The following is a 20,992-nucleotide window of genomic DNA, read 5'->3' on the forward strand; positions in this document are numbered from 1 at the left end:
GCGTGACCTACGGAGGCCTGGCAGGTTTGAGTGACACGACCAAATGGCCAATAAGAGACGAGAAGGAGATGCAAAATACTAAATAGAATCATACAAAATAAATATTCAACATGCATTCAAACCTTAGAAAGAATGAAAAACAGCAACGAATGGAAAATCTATTTAGTTTTATTTAATCTGCGAACCATTTCAATGACTTTTATTTTATGCTTTCTTTAATATTTTATTTCTTCAAACGTTATTTGCTGTTATTTATATACGATCATAGTACTTATTGCTATTTTGATATTAGCTTTTATTTTTATATTTTTAGTTTTCATTGCATTTATTTCATTTTTCATCTATTTAGCCTTACTTTATTTTTGTCAGTTTACATTTTTTTGTCATTTTAGTGCTTCAACTTATACTTATACTTAGTTGCCAAGGCATTTTTAATTTTTTTTTAATTTTTTTTCCCATCTATTTAGATTTTATTTTATTCCAGCTTTATTTCAATGAACAAAAATATTTTAATAGTTTTTCTTTTTTTTTTTTACCATAGAATTGTTATTGTTGCTAATTGCATTTTTACATTTTATCCCCCCCCCCCCCCCATATACCCCCCTACCCAGCCCCAACAAAGCAATCCCCAATTAAAACACGACATCTGAAAAAAAAAAAAAAATTTTTTTAACTAAATACAATTACAAAATACAAAAAACACATAAAACAAATTCATAATAATAATAAAATAAGGGGTATACATATATACCTCCACTCAATCCACGTCTAAGATTTGTAAATCATTAAATAATGTTATAAATGGTTGGAAAATTGATAAACTTTTCAAAAAAAAGATTCCCCCCTACCTCTGATATTGTACTTAATTTTTTCAAGTTTTAAAAAAAAGACCAAATCTTTGAGCCAAACTGAAATAGACGGGGGTTTATGGGAGGTCCAAGATAACACCAGTTTAATATTTTTTCTTTCATCATATCAGCATCTCGTGTTTCCTTTTTCTTTCATCCTGTGCAGCACGCACTTTCAAATGTATTATTATTAATGAATGTATTAATAAGTAATCTAATTACATGAATATTCAATCATCATATATAATTAAGTTTATCAATTTAATTAAAATAAATTAAATATTGATCATTAAGATTAGTAAATAGTATTTTAAAATGATATTAAATCAACAAATTAAAAAACGTAAAAATAAAGATGAATAAATAGAGCCGCTAAAAAATCCTTTAAAATAATCAGCCAACAGAAATATATATATATATATATATATAAAATGTGTTCAAGAAGAGAAGAGAACATTTAAAAGACAAAGCGGCTGCTAATGCTGAATCGTGTGTGAATCAAATCTAATAATGTGGTTTATCTTACAAATGACTTCCAGGGCAGAAATGTCAGACTTGTGTGGGTCTAATGGGAAAACGGAATGTGGTTGAATTAGGTTTGTCAGTTTTTTCCTTTCCTTTTTCCACATGCATAGCACTACAGCATATTTTGTCACAACGTTTTTAATGACATATATTTTCTTTTAGGATCCTTCTAGGAGCGCTGTGACTTTGTTGAAGCTTTTAACCTGCACCTACATGGTTGACACCCTCTCATTAGCATGTTGTGCAGAGGAAAAATAAATGCGGAACTACATTCAGAAATAAATGAGTGATCAAAGGAAAATAAATAGGATGAGTTTAGCATTTCCTTAAACATTTTCCATTTGTCCACCAATTTATTTTATTTATTTGCCTACTTTAATCACATGTTTAATTATTTCTATATGTATTTAAACAAGAATTTGTGTATTTATACATACATTTATTTGCGTATTTATTTATTTATTATTTTTGCAGGTTTCGTCCTCCATACTTTTGGTCCAAAACGTCCGGTTGAAACTGATAACGCTCTGTTCTGAAATAAATCAATTAAAAATAAAAACAAGATAATAGTTATTTGGGAAATTGCATTTGTCTTATATATATATATATATAAATACAGTTGCGCCAAAAACAATTTGGACACTAAAGCCACAATTAAAAATGTCTTAGTGTGTCAACGAACTAGTAATGTTTTACCTCCCAACAAAAGTAGTTTCAACGTCTCCAATCCAAAAGAATGAGGAAGGATTGGTAATGTGCCCACACCGCCACCTAGTGCTGAATAACGATTAAAGCATGATGAAGAGTCATACTGTCACGTGACACATTTCCATGTTCTTTGCAACTTCTTTGGCTTGCGCTCATGTTAAACGGACACAAATACAAACTAAACCAAACAACTAGAACGGTTCACACGTAGTCATTCGATTCATTCACAAATCAGTTTGAGCGATAATAGAGCGACCGTTTCACTTTTAAGTGATTTTTATTTATTGGCTCTTTAAAATTGTGATGCATTTGTTGGTTAAATGTAAATAGATGGCAGACGCCACTGAGCTAGAGAAAAAATTATTATTAAATTCATTTTGAACACAAATGCCATTCAATTTGCAAGACTTCTAAAATATGTAACGAGCATTATTTTATTAACATACCAAGTCAAAGACTGTTTATCAATTAATTAATTAATAAATAATTATAATGTTGGTCCCACTTTTACTTTTTACACTTTAAACATGAATTATTCTTGAAGGTTCAATGTATTACTGCCATATAACTGTAAAACCTATTCGGAAACGGTCATTATTAATTAACACAAACATAACACATTTTAATTATTAAATATTGAGCAACACTATACTTTTAATGTGATACAAGGGGATAACAAGTGATGAAAGTGTGACAACTGCCCCGTAAATAATTTCAATATTATGATCAGTGTTTCTTGTACAAAAACGTTGTAGGTATATTTCTTATTAGATTTGAATGTTTATTAAAAAAAACAACAACTTATGACGGTTCCCAGTCTTGCAACACTATTTGAGATCTTTCAGCAATCTAAATGAGCACCCTGTATCATCACAAGTTTATTAAGAGACTGTACAATACAAACGAAAAATACAATTAAAAATACAGACGCAGAACATAACATTACAAAACAAAAATTGCTTTGGACTGGTGTCCTAACAGCTGAAATACTGTACAGCAGAGGTGAGCTTACAGACAAACATGTTGAAACCTCTCTATCATGAGCACAACCGTTCCCGTCCATGAATTAAGACACCCGTCTGCTGAGTATTAAAAAACATACAAAAAATATTACGTTAGCTGTCTTGGTGTACGTATACATATTTATATATATATAAAAATAACTGAAATAACATTAATGAAGTTATAGGAGGTGGTCAAAGGATATTGACTAGACAGACATTATACTTTGGAAACACTTCTGCAATAAGAGAAAAACAAAATTATAAGCCAAAACAGCAAATAATACGTTTGCCCGTCCCTGGATGTCACTTGTGCATTTACAGTTGTAGAATTTGGCCACGTTACATGGGATTCTTCATCCAGGGAAAATAGAGCACAGTCACATTTTTTTCTTTTTCAAAAAACGCACTTCTGTTATAGAGGTTCATGTTATTCAGTTAACGAGTAAACAATTTATCACCAAAATATAGTTCAGTTTTCCAATATAACTGTAGACATCAGCTGGGAAGTGAATGCATTATATATTTCGTTTAGATCGGTATGGGTTTGGCTTGCCTAAGACCGAGTTTCACAAAGGTAAACGCTTTAGCCGAAGTCCACGAACAGCTTGAACGCCTCGGTCAGACTGCAAGGACAGCTCGGAGTCTGAAGGCTACACAGATATCAGGTCAGGGGGATTGGCGAATGAGAACAACCTGCTCATCATTAAAGATTTTAAAAGATCTTCCCTTTCTTCTTATTCTTTTCCAAAGTCCTGTTGTGGAGAAAAAAATACAACAATAAAAAAAACAAACAAAAAAAACTGCTCCGAGCAAGGGATGCATTATTTTAGAAATGCAGAGGGAAAATTACATCATATATTAAATATATTATTTTAAAAATATTTTATTATATATATATATATATAAAAAAATTTTTTATATTACATATTTAATTTATCGGATCACATACATTTTCTGCTGCTCCAGGATACGCTGCTGGGTCTCCCAGGTGGATCTCTCGTCCTCAAACTGACGTCGTCTCTCCTCCAGCTCCTTATGCTGAGCCTCCAGGTTCTTCTTCATCTGCTCATGACGCCGCTGCAGCTGCACAGGCCACACAGAAACAAGAGGTCAGGCTCTGTTATTGCCCGTCAAATCAAGTACACCAAGCAGACAGCAGACACTGATTGTAGAATTTAACTAAAGAGCAAAAAAGCATTTCGAACTTGTGCGTTTCAGTATCATTGAGATACTATTATAGTTAATTAATATTATGAATACGTTTTTATTGTTATATTTTCTATTTTATTTTTAGTTAGGGTTTTAGTTAAAAAAAATTTTTTTTTGTCGTCTTAAAAAAACAAACAAAAAAAATTAGTCTATATAGTATAATATCCCTGGGATTATTTTTATTCATTTAATTTTTTTTAGTACGTTTGTCATTTTTATTCTTTTATTAAAATATACAGTTTTAATTCATTTACTTTAATTTATTTTAGTACATCAATTTAAACTAAATAAAAATTAAAAAAATAAAATAAAAATCTTAAAATCAGTTAGTTCATTTTATTCAGGTTTTTTTTAATGGTTTTAGTTTAACTATAATAGCCCTGGTGTGGAAATGTGCATATAGTAAATATAAATGAAAGTATGATTAATTATCATTGTGTTGACCAGTGCAAATATAACATCATTATTTTTTAATTTATATCCTTACTGTTTTACTTATTTTTGGAATTTGCAATGGCTATGTGGTCCAAACTATGGTTCGGAATAAAATAAAATAAATAATATTTATATAAAGATGTTATTCTTTTAGTTTTATCACCTAATCCATTTTAGGACATGTCGAGGAATTGTGCTGTCAGTACCTCTGCCTCTGAATCTTTCAGTTTCTGGATCTTCTCCTTGACTTTCATCTCAAACACCTGCTCCATCTCCATCTCCATCTTCTTCATTTTGGTCACATGCTCCCTTCTCTCCTCCTCCATCTGGGCGAGAGGGCTCCTAGTATTGACACATGCCATTTACAATCATGAGAGCACATCCCAGTTTCCCCTAGAGCAACGCATCCCTGTGCATCTTCACAAGACAAGAGGAGATGGAAAGGTGGACAAACAAAGCCCTCGTTGCCCACTCCTCATCACAAAGATGAGGTCAAGGTGACACCCATGACCAATCGCTCCCTCTAAACACCTCTGGCAACTAAACACTCATGGCTTACCATGGCCAGTCTTGCTAAGGCAGAGAAAAAGGAGGAAGAACATCAAACGAACAAACATCCTGGTTCCAGAGGAACCTGAAAGCTGTTAATGGCCAAAGCATTTTTGCTGATCAAAGTTAGAAAGCTGCGAAGAGGTTCGACAGGAACATATGCAAAGACGGTGGGACTCATAATGCGATGTTGATTCAGTCCAAAATGATTCATCAATGATGCATCTCAATCAGGGTTATTGAAATTAAAACTAAAACTAACACTAAAAGAAATCATTAAAATAAATGTTAACTGAAATTTAATTTTATCTCATCTAGTTGCTGAAGCATAATTTATTTTGTTGTTGTTGTTGTTGAACCAAATAACTAAAACTGAAATAAAATTAATAACTATATATTAGCAAAAAAAAGAAAAGAAAAAGTATTTAATTCAATAAATATTAGTGATTAAATATTTAAATAATAGATCATTTAATATTTAAACAATTCAAAATATGAATAAAAACTCACGTAGTATACAAATTACCATAAAATAACACTGATCTCAATTTTGGAACAACAAAATAAAAGATCTTATTCATGAAATATGAGCAGAACGAATTTGAATTCAATACAACCATTTTTGTGATTCAAAGTCTGAGTAAGAACGGCAAGGCACCCGTGAATCAATTTTTTTTCTCCCACTCATAGACAAACAGTAGGATATACTCCTGGATACTTCTCATCAGGAAAATAAGGAAGGGTTTGACTTCCTCTAACCTAACCAGTTCAACTGGGTTGCTGTCACAAGGTCTATTACTGCCCGGAAAAAAAATCACACATGGAACTGGTGGAAAAAGAGGGAGATAACAGACACCGCAAGACACCGTTCTCAGAGGAAGAGAGGATCCAGACAACACAGGGATTTGGAAAAATGTAAATGACCACTTACATGCCTTCAACCGTGTCAACTCTAAAAGAAAAAACACACACACTTAGCATGCTACAAATCATACTGTGCACTGAAGAGCAAAATAATGTGTCGACAGAAAGCAGATGACTGAGTAAGAACGGCAAGGCACCCGTGAATCAATTTTTTTTCTCCCACTCATAGACAAACAGTAGGATATACTCCTGGATACTTCTCATCAGGAAAATAAGGAAGGGTTTGACTTCCTCTAACCTAACCAGTTCAACTGGGTTGCTGTCACAAGGTCTATTACTGCCCGGAAAAAAAATCACACATGGAACTGGTGGAAAAAGAGGGAGATAACAGACACCGCAAGACACCGTTCTCAGAGGAAGAGAGGATCCGGACAACACAGGGATTTGGAAAAATGTAAATGACCACTTACATGCCTTCAACCGTGTCAACTCTAAAAGACAAAAACACACACACTTAGCATGCTACAAATCATACTGTGCACTGAAGAGCAAAATAATGTGTCGACAGAAAGCAGATGAGAGGAAAGACAAGTCTGGATTATAACGCTTTTAATGTGGTTTCCTGCAAAAATGATATTTTAGGTTAAAGGTGACGGTCGACTATTGGAAGCTGCATGGCGTGACCACAAACATGTCTGTGAGCGCGTGCTCATGCATATGTGCACTCGTGCTTGTGTTAAGAGTCTGCCTTCTTAAATTAAGGGTTAGCGAGCACAGCAAACTTAATATAAATCTCCTCAAACCAGAGAAATGTACTGACAGAAAATATATTTAAGCAATCCAGTTAAATAAGAGTTAACATTTACTTTGTTAAACCCCTTCCTGTTTTTTCATTATATGTTAGATTACATAGTATATTATATTATATATTACATTATATTACCAACCGACTCCATTCTGTAACGGCCACTTCTAACTAGAGATGCACCGATTGCAATTTTCTTGGCCGATTCCGATTTCTTGTTAGTGTGATCTGCCGATACCGATTTTTGCCGATTCCGATTTTTTTTTCTAAGAACTATAATTGACAGCATATACAAACAAAAATCTACTTTTCTTCAATGCAAAGTTTTATTTTCATAAAAAAACACAAGGAAAATATCAGTAATAAAATAAGAAAAAAAAAAAAAAAAAAGCTAACAACAGCACAAATAAATGCAATAGAATAAAGAGAGCTATGAGTTTTTCAGGTTAAGCAAGTTTTTATTCAGGTAAGAAATACTACAGAAATTAAAGTAATCAAATGTCAATTTTTAATAAATGTAATTTCTGATAAAGAGAGCTATGAAACTAAGTTTTTCAGATTACGTAAGTTTTTATTCAGGTAAGAAATACTACAGAAATTAAAGTAATCAAATGTCAATTTTTAATAAATGTAATTTCTGTAGTCTTCATTGTAAAAATTAAATACAAATTAATGCTTACCATTAAAGTTATAAAACGTATTCAGTCAAGAGCAGAAAGTAATTTTCTTTGTCTTTTGTTCTTTGATTAACATGACCAACAGCAGCCGGAATATTGGACTGCGGTCCCTTTAAGAGTTTATCCACGGACCCAATATACTGTTACACAACATGCGTTCTCTTTCTCAACTATTTAACGTTCCAAAACTGACTGTGTTTAACTGAATACTCGCCAAGACGGGCATTTTGACATAATTTTGTATGTATTTGACCGTCTTAGCACAGTTAGCCACTCATTTTGGTATTTCTGGTTCACAAGTAGGGCTGCACGATATATCGAAATATCGCAAATGTAAATATCGCAATATGCATATCGCAAGGGCGTGCGATATCTGAATCATTTTAATAATAGGCTACTTAAATCAAAACGTTGCAAAAGGTCAAAGTTTTAGTTCGACTCATATAGCAGAGAATTGCTTGAAGTTAAAAAGAGTTAAGTGCAATAAGTTGCAGAAAACAACTCTTTGCCGTCTCGTCTTGCTGTCTGACTCACACCTGAAGCGCGCGCACACACACACACACACAGAGCCGCGTCTCAGACAGCGCGCGAACTCCGAGTTGATTTGTCTTTCGCATCTCCTCCTTATGTTTGAACAGACACATACACATACACACAGAATTATGTCAATAGTACCCGTCTTGACGATCATTCTCATAAACGTAGTCGGTTATGTTTTAAATGAATGTAAACAGCTGAGAAAGAAATCGGATGTGTATTATTATACTGGATCCATGCAGTCGGTTTTAAAGGGACAGCGGCCTATAAATACGTGCTGCTGAATGTATGTTTTTTTTTGTTTGTATGTTCACACTGATGTTAAAATGACATTTTCTGATTTGTGACATTACTTTTTATGTCATGCTAAAACACTGCTGGTCACTTTCAGAAGTTGTAGTGATTCTTTCTTTTCCAAGAAAGAATGTGAAACAAATTGGTTATATAATTTTCATTTTTAAATATAATTGAAATTGATTTTACACACTTTAAGCAATATCGTATCGCATTTTTAAACAAGGTATCGCATATCACATTTTTATTCAATATCGCACAGCCCTACTCACAAGCTGTTTGAGACTGAGCGCGGATTGTGCGATCCACTTATATAAATCAGTGGTGGTGCGCGCGCTTTTGGTGCAAGCGCAAAACCTGCGGGAATGACTAAAATAATGCGCAATACAAGCACTATTTAACCGGAGCGAATGAGATGTGTGTGAGAGAGAAGGGGTCGTCGGAGAGAAGAGAGCAAGAATGCGTGGCTGACATTATTGCCTGTGCCGCTGGTAACAAAACGGATCGGCTCGGAATCGGAAAGAAGTGAGACTGATCGACCGATCACCGCACACACACACACACACAGAGCCGCGTCTCAGACAGCGCGCGAACTCCGAGTTGATTTGTCTTTCGCATCTCCTCCTTATGTTTGAACAGACACATACACATACACACAGAATTATGTCAATAGTACCCGTCTTGACGATCATTCTCATAAACGTAGTCGGTTATGTTTTAAATGAATGTAAACAGCTGAGAAAGAAATCGGATGTGTATTATTATACTGGATCCATGCAGTCGGTTTTAAAGGGACAGCGGCCTATAAATACGTGCTGCTGAATGTATGTTTTTTTTTGTTTGTATGTTCACACTGATGTTAAAATGACATTTTCTGATTTGTGACATTACTTTTTATGTCATGCTAAAACACTGCTGGTCACTTTCAGAAGTTGTAGTGATTCTTTCTTTTCCAAGAAAGAATGTGAAACAAATTGGTTATATAATTTTCATTTTTAAATATAATTGAAATTGATTTTACACACTTTAAGCAATATCGTATCGCATTTTTAAACAAGGTATCGCATATCACATTTTTATTCAATATCGCACAGCCCTACTCACAAGCTGTTTGAGACTGAGCGCGGATTGTGCGATCCACTTATATAAATCAGTGGTGGTGCGCGCGCTTTTGGTGCAAGCGCAAAACCTGCGGGAATGACTAAAATAATGCGCAATACAAGCACTATTTAACCGGAGCGAATGAGATGTGTGTGAGAGAGAAGGGGTCGTCGGAGAGAAGAGAGCAAGAATGCGCGGCTGACATTATTGCCTGTGCTGCTGGTAACAAAACGGATCGGCTCGGAATCGGAAAGAAGTGAGACTGATCGACCGATCACCGATCCGGGCCAATCATGAGGAAAATCGTCCGATTCCGATCCCTGGCCGATTGATCGGTGCATCTCTAATAATCCAATCAGTTCCTAATGGATAAAATAAAGTACTGCTCTACATTTCCCCCCAATGAATATTCTGTCGGACTTGCAAACAGCATTTTATGTTGACTTTAAACACAGAAGTAGGCCAGCCACAAACCTAAGTATGGAGGTTTACAGTGTGCTCTTCAGTACACCAGACAACAGGAAATGATGCAACATAAAATGTCACAATGCTGTTTGACAACTGAGCATCACTTAAAAAAATGCTATATTTAACAAATGTTCAGCATTAAAATGAATGTTAAAGTTAATTTCAGAGTAAGTGTTAGTGTGTTTGTTATTTCAACTGTATAAAATTAGAAGTGTAAACACTAATATGACACTACTAATAACTAGACGGCTGTTCAAATTCATATACGCAACACCAGAAATGTGGAGTGACGCATGCCAGGAACACATTGTTGCTTGAGTGTTATAATTTACATTCACACATTGCGACTCAATGAGGTCAGAGTCGAGTGTGTTTTAAGTGTCTGCGATGAGGCGGTATGGACTGTAACCCTGCATATAACGGATGCTATCTGCCGTCTCACATTATTCCAGGCATTTTCGCTCACACTTATAGTGTATAAACATCTAGAATCTCAGGAAAAACCATGCAGGCAAAGGCCTTTGTCATTTGATATGAAGTGTATGGTCTGGGATCAAGTAGACAGAATTGTTTATTTAATATCAGTGATATGATACTAAATGTATCTTACTTGGTGAGCTGGCCTTTGGTTTTGTTGTTGTCGATTCCGTTACAGGTAACAGCCGCAAGCTTCCTGCTTCTGTAGTTCTCATAATGGACGTTATTGGTTACGTCCTTGAGGTCCTGCATGTGGGTTCTGACACAAAACAAGTACATTTTTATACACTGGCTCCACAAAGCCATGCTTAAAGTACGAGTGCCTTTACAATAGATATATAAAATATCAAATCAAGTGGCAATTATGTTGAAGAAAAATAGCAGAAGCACACTTTTGAAGCAATGCATTTGACAAAAGTCGCCCTTGTGGTCAAATTGCTAAAGTGGATTCTCATTCACTCTCCCAAAGCGATTTTTTTGTGTTTCTACATTTCCTCAAGAGTTCAGCCAAACTCAGTGTATTTTGACTTGCGGTGACTGTTTGTACCTGATGAGCATATTCCTTAAGAGTGTGAAATCACAGTGGTCTCCATTCTCAACTGTGGAGAAAGAAAAGATAATCAGGTTTTAAACATATAAGGCTATTCTTCAAATGCCATTTACAAGTATTAACTGCAGGATAAGACTTCACAAACAGTCATTTCTAGCTGATGTAATAATTTATTAGAGCACATAATCACACCCAGGAAAACAACAACAACACTGTTCAAAAGTTTGGGGTTAGTAAGATTTTTTTTTAATGTTTTTGAAAGAAGTCTCTCATGCTCACTAAGGCTGCATTTATTTGATCAGAAATACAGTAAAATTATCATTTATAATATTCCAATATTGCGGAATATTATTACTATTTAAAATAACTGTTTTCTATTCGAATATATTTTAAAATGTAATTTATTCCTGTGATGCAAAGCTGAATTTTTTTGGTTTAATTTCTTAATATTTACAGGTTTTCCATGCCAGTGGGAACCTATGTTATATTTACATATTCTAAAATTAACTGATCCTGCAAAAAAACATTTTTAGTTATTTATTCATCTACCTTCTGCCACTCCCCATGGGTACTGCCTTCCTCTAACCTTCTTGCCATTCACCTCAATGACAGTGTTGCTTCCGACCACAGCCAGGGGCAACCGATCCTTGAGACCTTGAGAGAGAGAGAGAGAGAGAGAGAGAGAGAGAGAGAGAGAGAGAGAGGCTCATGGATGGCTGTGTACAAGGAATCTGGCTGCTAAAGCAACATGAAAAGTTTGGCAGGCTTTCAATGTGCAGCCACCTGGTGAACCACATGTACTGTCTACCTTCACAGACACAGAACCTTATTATATTACACTTCATTCTCCTATATGAACAGCATTTAAAGTGGACAGATCAAAGAAAACATGATATTTCTTACTTTTCCTTTTGAAATAGAAAGTACAAAACAATACAAAGTGTTTGAAGTGCAAAGTATAACACAAAAATCCTCCATCAGAACATTTAATGAAAGCCCTCAGAAACGACACATTTACAATATCACAGCTCATAAACATATAACTGCAAAATCAGTCCGTTTAATTCTGCTGGTCATTAAATTACGAATGTTTTGTTGGGAAATATGCATGTTACACAAATGTAGAACGCTTACTTTGATTTTTTTCACAATCTTGTTTTCCTCCTCATCATTCGTCTCAGGAAACTCGTAGATTTTGATCTTGTGCTCCAGGATTTCTCGCATAATCTAGAGAAACACAAAGATGACACAAACTCTCTGTGATTCCTTCGGGCCTAGCACACAACCTCCAGAGGATCACCAAGAGCGATCGTTTAGGGTTGAGGAACATCCTCTGTTTATTTATTTGTGGATGTGCTCAAATCTTTTCATCTGATCTTTCCTGTCTAGGCGGTAATGCTGCACTCCTGCTCATGGTTCCTGCAGAGATAATACTCTGACAGATGGCAAAGCGCTCAAGACACACATGGTGCCGGAGGCTTGAACTCCTGCTGTCTCTTCTTGCCTTTTTCTTAATCAGGAGTGTAAACTGACAGGACTTAGCACACGAGAGCTGGAGGATGCAGCAGGCTGACCTGTTTCTTGAACTGTTGGCACTCTTCGGGTGTCAGGGTATCTGCTTTGGCAATCAGTGGGATGATGTTGACCTTCTCATGCAACCGTTTCATAAACTCGATGTCCAAAGGTTTCAGTCTGGTGGAAAAACATACAACACGACACCATGATAATGATCACAGTTCTCTCAATAGCTTTTTAATGGTATTTGCAAATGCAAGAATCACCGAACCTACAGTTCATACTTGAGGTTAGGGGTTTGAACTTTTGCACAGTTAAAAACCACTCACATTTGCTATAGATAAGTTAATAATGTAGTTTGGAAGTCCAACTAAACTATAATGATAGAATATCTGATGATCCACATTTTAAGAAAATACAAGAATTTAAAAGATATATTAAAAACAAAATAAAATAACCAATAAATCTAATATGCTATTTATTTTATTTCGGGGAGAAATGCATTATTATTGTAATTATTTATTGAACATTGGCTGGATTATTACTAAATGAAATATTGCCGTTTTGAATATCGTCGTTTTAAAAAAGAAAAAAAAAAGTCACTAGTGGTCGTGTGTTGAGCTTTTACTGCTAAATTGTTTTCCGTTTTGAATCATAGGCAACAACACCCATACTATTTACTTTCTTCCACGCTTCAGTTCTGATAACCATCATGACTGTGTGGACACAAGACTGAATAGAGCGACACGTTCCTGCATCTTCACTGCAACTGCACACAGAGCCACTATTGTCTGAGAACAGCTGCTTACAGTAACACAGTCATTCTAATGTTTTCACTGACTAAGAGGAACATTTCAGTGACCTCAACTCCAGTTTGTCAATGAAATCTATTATCAGACATCTTGGCAGGGAAAAAAAAAAAAACTCACAAACATAATGGGAAAACTGAATGAACTGAAGTTTGATAAATGAAAAAAAAAAAAAAAACAGGAATATGTTTGTATACAACCAACCTCTTTTATGCACAAAATTATAGTTACAGTTAGGAAAGCTATAAAATGTTTTTGAAAGACGTCTCTTACACTCAACAAGACTGCATTTATTTGATAAAAAAATAGTCAGAATCAGTAATATTGTGAAATAATCTTTTTCAAAGATAAATAGTGCTTGATAGATATGGGCTTTGAAATGATGCAGATGCAATATCTAGAAAGCAGGGTGATATACTGCAGATAAATACATACACAATTTAGTGACAAAATTATTTACAAATATTTACTCACGATTCACAAAAATAATTTTGAAAGAACAAAAGAGGGGAAAATGTAGCACTTAATCTCAAAATGGCAATTTAATGGCTGATTAATACACTCATCTAGCATTACATTTAAAATTTTAAAAAGAAATCTATTATCAGACATCTTGGCAGGGAAAAAAAAAAAAACTCACAAACATAATGGGAAAACTGAATGAACTGAAGTTTGATAAATGAAAAAAAAAAAAAAAACAGGAATATGTTTGTATACAACCAACCTCTTTTATGCACAAAATTATAGTTACAGTTAGGAAAGCTATAAAATGTTTTTGAAAGACGTCTCTTACACTCAACAAGACTGCATTTATTTGATAAAAAAATAGTCAGAATCAGTAATATTGTGAAATAATCACAATTTAAAATAACTTTTCTATTTGAATATATTTTAAAATGTAATTCATTCCTGTGATGCAAAGCTACATTTTCAGCATCATTACTCCAGTCTTCAGTATCACATGATCCTTCAGAAATCATTCTAATCTGCTGATTTGCTGCTCAAGAAACATTTATTATTATCAGTGTTGAAAACTGTTGTGCTGCTTAATATTTTTGTGCAAACGTCTTTTTTCTGGATTCATTTGTGAATAGAATGTCAAAAGAATAGCAATTATTTGAAATAAAATCTTTTTTGTAACAATGTAAAAGTGTTCAATGTCATTTTTGATCCATTTAATGCTTGTACCGTTCCTACCTCTAATTGTAGAGTTTAATTCAAACCACAACTCTGAATAAACTCTGAATTGTGTCACTTATGCACAGAAACTACTTTAATTAGTGATGCTAAATGGGAGGTCAACATATCATTGGTAAGTTTTCTCCTCCTTTTAAGACATTATAAAGATTAATGAACAGCAAGAAAGCAGAAGGACAGGTCTCCGATCACTCACCCATGTCCTGAGGGTGCGATGAAATACAGGCAGCAGAGCACTCTGCTGTCCGGCATCTGCCGTCTGTTCACACGCGACTCGGAGTTCAGATAATCCTCAAACTTACTGTCGATGTGATCAATGACCGGCTGCCAGCTGGAGCAGAAAACACACAGGAGATTCAGGTCATGCTGTCGGTTTAAAGCAACACCACAGTAATGAAAACACAATCACATAGCCATCTAATTATATCAAGCAACCTGATATTAAACCATGCTGTGATAATTATATTTGGCAATCCACCAAAACCGTTCTCACCAGTTGCTGTTGTCCACAGCGTCTCCAAATCCTGGAGTGTCCACTATCGTGAGCAGAAGTTGGACGCCTCCCTCCTTCATCAACACTTTGGACTGCTCCACCTGTGGATAACAGACCAACTGAATTACTAGTTTTACATAGAGGCCCTCAACATATGCTCTAGTAAATACTAAATAAGTAAGACCTCACGGATGGCTGGTGTAAACACTAGTAGCTAGTGTCTGCTTGGTCACTCTTGTTTACATACCACTGGGTATTAGTGAAGTGTGATGTAAAGACAATTATCATAAAGCTGAAATGTTATGTAAAGCTTTGGACTCAAGTCACTCTAAAGGCTACAAGTACAAACATGCAGGACATAGCATAGCTATTACTGAAGTATTACTTAAGTATGCTTGAGAAGCCAGAAGTATAGAGGCAAAGGAACCTGGAAATGTGTGCTTGGACTTTGATCTAAAAACCTTTATAAAGCTATATTCAGGTAAAAAATTAAAAAAAATAAAATAAAGGTGTTTCCCCATTTTCTGTTCCCAGTGCACAACTGAGAAGGAACAAGCAGCATCTATTGACATTCAGGAAACAAATCGCCACTCTATATACCTGAACCGTTTTCTTGATTCTATGTGAAGGTCCAGGATATTCTCCAGAGTACATATCCGTCAGGAACAGAGAATTTATCAGCGTGGACTTTCCCAACCCTGACTCTCCTGAAAAAAGGACAGAAAATACAGAGAAACATGAGGCTAAAATGAGACCTGAATTCAGTACAACATCCTATAAAAAATTAATTTACTGAAGGAAATACCACTGCTTCCAAGAGAGCAAAAGAATAAGGTATGAGTTTATGGGGTCAGTAAGATTTATTATTATTTTATTTAGCAATGATGCATTAAATTAATGCAATTAAACGTACAGACATTTTCATTGTTACAAAATATTTATGATCTTTTGAACTTTAAATTCATCAAATCCTGAAAAAAAGTATCGCAGTTTCAACAAAAATTTTAAGGAGTTGTTTTCAACACTGTTAATAATACTGACAGGAATAAATTACATTTTAAAACATTTCGGAGCAGAAAATTTATTTTAAAATGCAATATGCTTTTTTTAATCAAATAAATGCAGCCTTGATGAGAATAAGAGACTTCTTTCAAAAACATTACTTTTCTTAACCAAACATTTAATAAATATATAAAACTGTATAAAATCAGTATACGATCAGGACTGGAGTCTAAGACCAAAAGACTAGAGATTATTTCAATACCAACATAATTAAGTACAGACAAATATGAAATACAGGACTTTCAAGATGCATTTTTCAAAGATAAATAGTGCTTGATAGATATGGGCTTTGAAATGATGCAGACGCAATATCTAGAAAGCAGGGTGATATACTGCAGATAAATACATACACAATTTAGTGACAAAATTATTTACAAATATTTTCTCACGATTCACAAAAATAATTTTGAAAGAACAAAAGAGGGGAAAATGTAGCACTTAATCTCAAAATGGCAATTTAATGGCTGATTAATACACTCATCTAGCATTACATTTAAAATTTTTAAACTGTGACATTTATGGCATGAGACAGTGGCCAAAAACATCCATCTGATGCATGAGTAAATCGACAAACAATTAAAATAATAGCGCAGATGGAATGCAAGGACATGGCCTGTGTGAACTTCCCCTAAATGTATTACGTCAATGCTGGAGGGAACAGCATTTTTTTGCATCCAGTCTAAGAACCCAGAGAAACCCATGGGAGAACAGTGGAATTAACCTCACAAGCAGTTCTTTAGTAAATCTGTTAATGGCCAAGATGTGACTAAGTGAACTTCATTCTAAATACTTACTGCTAATTGTTTTGGAAATTCAAACATGACCGACTCAATACCTCTCCATCGGTGTGATGATGCTTCATTATTATGTATTTAGCATTAGTGTGAATACAGAGCAACTAACTAAGAGAGCGCAGCATTCATCTGTGCGGTCTCACGCAGAGAGGTCAGCACATTAACTAGAGTAAATTGCTTCTGGCAGGGCGAGTGGCTGGCACCATTACAGACTTGGCCGTTTTCCATACCCAAACACTAATGCAAGAACAACTGGGTAAAGTCCACCTGCACAGCACAGCCAATTTGTATTACAAATCAGCAAGAGAAGGCGCTATAAACCTTCATTAATGACATTAAAATCAGTTAAATGTTGGGATACTATGTGACGAAAAATTTTAAACCGTCTACCAATTTCTTACCAAAGACAATATTTTGCAGAACATGCCTTTCGCTTGCGACCGAAAATAACTCAAGCACGCACAACCACGAGTCCCCGGGTCAGATTCATAAACGCAGCTCGCACGCAAAGCCAAAGCAAACAGCTTTCAGCAAAAACAAGACAGATTCCGTATCACCGCAAACTTGATTAAATGTAAAAGAACCAACTTCAAAGCTACGCCTTCAAAAAATGTCAGCCATTTAGGTGTTCTTTACTGAAAACTCTTTGCATTTTTCAAGCTGAACAGGATATGAAATCACTGCCATTCAACCCCTGTTTCCTGTGTGGTTACCCAAACAGCGTTTAGACCAAATGTCAGGAATGTAGTCTCAAACTGGCAAACATTCAAAACTAGACAGGAAGCTCCTCAAGTGGTCATAATGACTGCAGCGCACACTGAATCCATCACAAGCAATGTGTCGCTAACTTAAGTTACACGTTGAGCATAATTTGGTATTTGCAAGCCGAAGGTTATAAAGCAGATCAAAATCAATACATTCAAAGAATGCGTTTCCTTACCCACAACCATCAGGGTGAACTCAAAGCCCCGCTTCACAGACTTTCTGTACACTTGGTTGGGGAGGCTTGCAAAGCCCACGTATCCCTCCAGATTCTTCTGCTGCTGAAAACAGACAGAAAAACACTTTTTTGATCAGAGAAACTTGCTGGTATATGCTCACAGTAAATAACACACAATTGCACTCTCAAATAAGCAAATGGAAGGTGATCATGTTCTATTCTCCCTGTATTAGTCGTACTTACTGCTGTGTATTTGAATCCCAGAAATGCATGGTATTGGTTGAGGGTGATGGGGAGCAAAATGAAGATGTCAGAAGAGATGTTTTGCACGTCCAAAGTTCAGCATACAACAGCATTTTTGGACAAAGAGGGAGAGAAAAAAAAAGCACAAAAATGTATGACATATACACAGGCTCCAAATGCTTGAAATTGCTTTGGCAAGTCAAAAAAATAAAAAACAAGGTTTAAGCTGAACTGATAAAGACAAAGTCAGAGGCTCAATGACGCAAGTGACTCAAATCAAACATATACAAACGTCTACTGAAGAATAAAGTTTATCTAGAACAGCAGTTTTCAAAAACTGGGGTTTGCAAGGGAGTTTCAGGGGGTCAAGTGCAAAAGTTTAGGGGGAAAAAATTAATAAATAAAGTCAAATTAAAATAAGTAATTCATTTAAATAAAATAAATAGAATAATTTGGCTAAAATAAATTAAGGATTTAAATGAATAATACACTTATTCAACAGTACAGTAGAAAAAATAGAACCAGTAGAAAAAATGTAACAGAACAAAATAGAAACTAAAAATATTCCAATTGATATTTTGTGCATATATTTATCATTTCAAAGCTCTTTATACATTAAACTATTTAGCTGCCTTTTAAATTTTAGCATGGGCTCTATTGCATCAGGATGATCATATTTGGGGTCTGTGGCATCAAGTAAAAAACAGAAAACCACTGATCTAGGATGTTTAAAGTTTTTTGTTACCCTCAAAAACTCCATATGGCAACACATGTGGAATATTCCTCACATTAAAAAAAAAAAAAAAAAGAGGAACAAATATCCTAAATCAAATATAAAACTTTTTTTATGACAGGCGAAGTATCAGAGAGATACTAAAATGTTGTATATGATGCTTGGAGTGACTTCCAATTGATATTTTGTGCATATATTTATCATTTCAAAGCTCTTTATACATTAAACTATTTAGCTGCCTTTTAAATTTTAGCATGGGCTCTACTGCATCAGGGTGATCATATTTGGGGTCTGTGGCATCAAGTAAAAAACAGAAAACCACTGATCTAGGATGTTTAAAGTTTTTTGTTACCCTCAAAAACTCCATATGGCAACACATGTGGAATATTCCTCACATTAAAAAAAAACAAAAAAGAGGAACAAATATCCTAAATCAAATATAAAACTTTTTTTATGACAGGCGAAGTAGCAGAGAGATACTAAAATGTTGTATATGATGCTTGGAGTGACATGTTTTACTGAGAAAAAACAAGATTTGGTTTTTAAAAAGCCTTTTTCCAAAAGGTACATCTGGAAAACAGGGGGTCGTTTTATAATCAGGGTCGCCTTATATTCGGGCCAATACGGTACTTTAATTAGTCTGAGCAATATACACAAACCTTAGGCACTCGGAATATGCAATAAGAAGCCAAACAGATGAGAAACAGCACTAATAAAGCCAAATATTAAAGCCACACAGTTGAAAGTAAAATACACAAACCCAGAGTCACACCAGGTGAAGCATTCGGTTGTTTAAAACAGATCTGTCTACAGGATGTGAGAGCCTGACCGCAGTTTTAGTGCATGTCTGAATGACATACAGCAGCTGCTTTTGATGTGAAGGAATTAACTGAAGGAAATATCATTTTAAAACACTTCTATCTGCTTTTACTCACCAAACCACTAATAAATAGCTAAAAAAAACACCATTTGTGCTTTTGCATAGCATCAGCTGTCTCTCAATCCATACATTAGCAGGTATGGATGATATTTGGAGTGATAAAAACGACCCATTCAATGTAAACTGCTTTTAAATTCGATTATTATCGCAATTCTAAAAAAAAATCTGCAAAACAACATTGCTTGTTTTAGTTTTCAAACCTGTCAGCATGTCTTTTTCTGTCTAGTATCCACCTAAACAACATCTCATAGAGATCGCAGGACATATTTAAATGAAACTCCAAAAAGTTAATATGTAATCAAAATGTAGAAATGAAATACTTGCATTATTCCAGCAGCTGTGATTAACGTTAGCTGCTAACCTACATTAGCTTGCGTGTGTTCTAAAAATGAGTATTACTGCAAATTATGTTCCTGTTATATTTAACAATTAAGAATAAAATAAAAAAAAGGTGAGTATTTGTTTAATATTGATTAAATTCTAACGAACGTAGCCCGTTTTTCGCTCTTGAATGACTCACGAGAGGAAAAAAACTGACAGGAAATGCCTCGCGCGCAATCACTAACCTAAACTACAGTAAAAACACTAGCGGGCGTCGATTTAAACCACCGAAATGCTTCGACTAGACCCAAAAGTCGCGTAAACGTTACCGAGACTCAAACGGCGATGTTTGGTGTATGGTATATCGTAAAAGTGAGCGGAACTTACCCATAATATTAACGTTCAAGTGCCGCTTTAGAAACCGATCGTTCTTTGGCAGCCCTGCATTCCCCTTGATACCACTTCCGCAAAACTCCGCTACGCCAGCGGCGTAACAACCATTCACATGAACGGAGAAAGATTACGCAAAGTACGTGACTCAACTTTGGTGAATAGCCAGGCAATTCATTAAATCTCGCGATATTAAGAACGCACGCACACCTCCCAGGAGCAGATCAGAAAGAGAGATAAATAATTTAAATATTTTCCCCTAATTACCCCAATATAGTATTTCTGAAATGTTCAGCATAAAGAGGTCTTTATTGTCTGAAGACGGCTGGTAAGCTTTGACATACATACTTTAGTACTTACACAATAAAAGTGCCACCAATTGAACGCTTATGTTTTGGTTTGTAAAAATTATATTATTATTGTATTATTATTATTATTATTATTGTATTATGTATATAATTGTATGAAAGTAGCATTTTACTATTTGCAAACTGATCGTACTTT

At 34.9% G+C, this 20,992-nt stretch overlaps 1 protein-coding gene across 4 annotated transcripts; it reads right to left on the minus strand.

Moving 5' to 3' along the window:
• Positions 1-2,946: 2,946 nt before the first annotated feature.
• Positions 2,947-20,590, minus strand: septin7b (septin 7b). Of its 4 annotated transcripts, none has more exons than XM_016282011.1 (15): positions 20,486-20,590; positions 19,902-19,903; positions 17,862-17,964; positions 15,666-15,772; positions 15,066-15,166; positions 14,769-14,903; positions 12,626-12,743; positions 12,186-12,278; positions 11,601-11,697; positions 11,049-11,100; positions 10,635-10,760; positions 6,210-6,230; positions 4,936-5,071; positions 4,035-4,168; positions 2,947-3,837 (listed from the first exon to the last, which is right to left on the minus strand). In XM_016282011.1, the coding sequence occupies exons 1-15, from the start codon at positions 20,487-20,489 to the stop codon at positions 3,798-3,800; spliced, it is 1,269 nt and encodes a 422-aa protein (XP_016137497.1). In that variant the 5' UTR covers positions 20,490-20,590; the 3' UTR covers positions 2,947-3,797. The 4 variants fall into 4 exon arrangements, with proteins under 4 accessions (XP_016137497.1, XP_016137496.1, XP_016137498.1 ...); XM_016282010.1 differs by lacking the exon at positions 6,210-6,230 and adding an exon at positions 6,613-6,633 and having other exon boundaries at positions 20,486-20,589; XM_016282012.1 differs by lacking the exon at positions 6,210-6,230 and having other exon boundaries at positions 20,486-20,589.
• Between the last annotated feature and the right edge of the window lie 402 nt (positions 20,591-20,992).

Source organism: Sinocyclocheilus grahami, unplaced genomic scaffold, assembly GCF_001515645.1.
Source record: "Sinocyclocheilus grahami isolate Dianchi unplaced genomic scaffold, SAMN03320097.WGS_v1.1 scaffold153.1, whole genome shotgun sequence".
Lineage (NCBI taxonomy): Eukaryota > Metazoa > Chordata > Actinopteri > Cypriniformes > Cyprinidae > Sinocyclocheilus > Sinocyclocheilus grahami.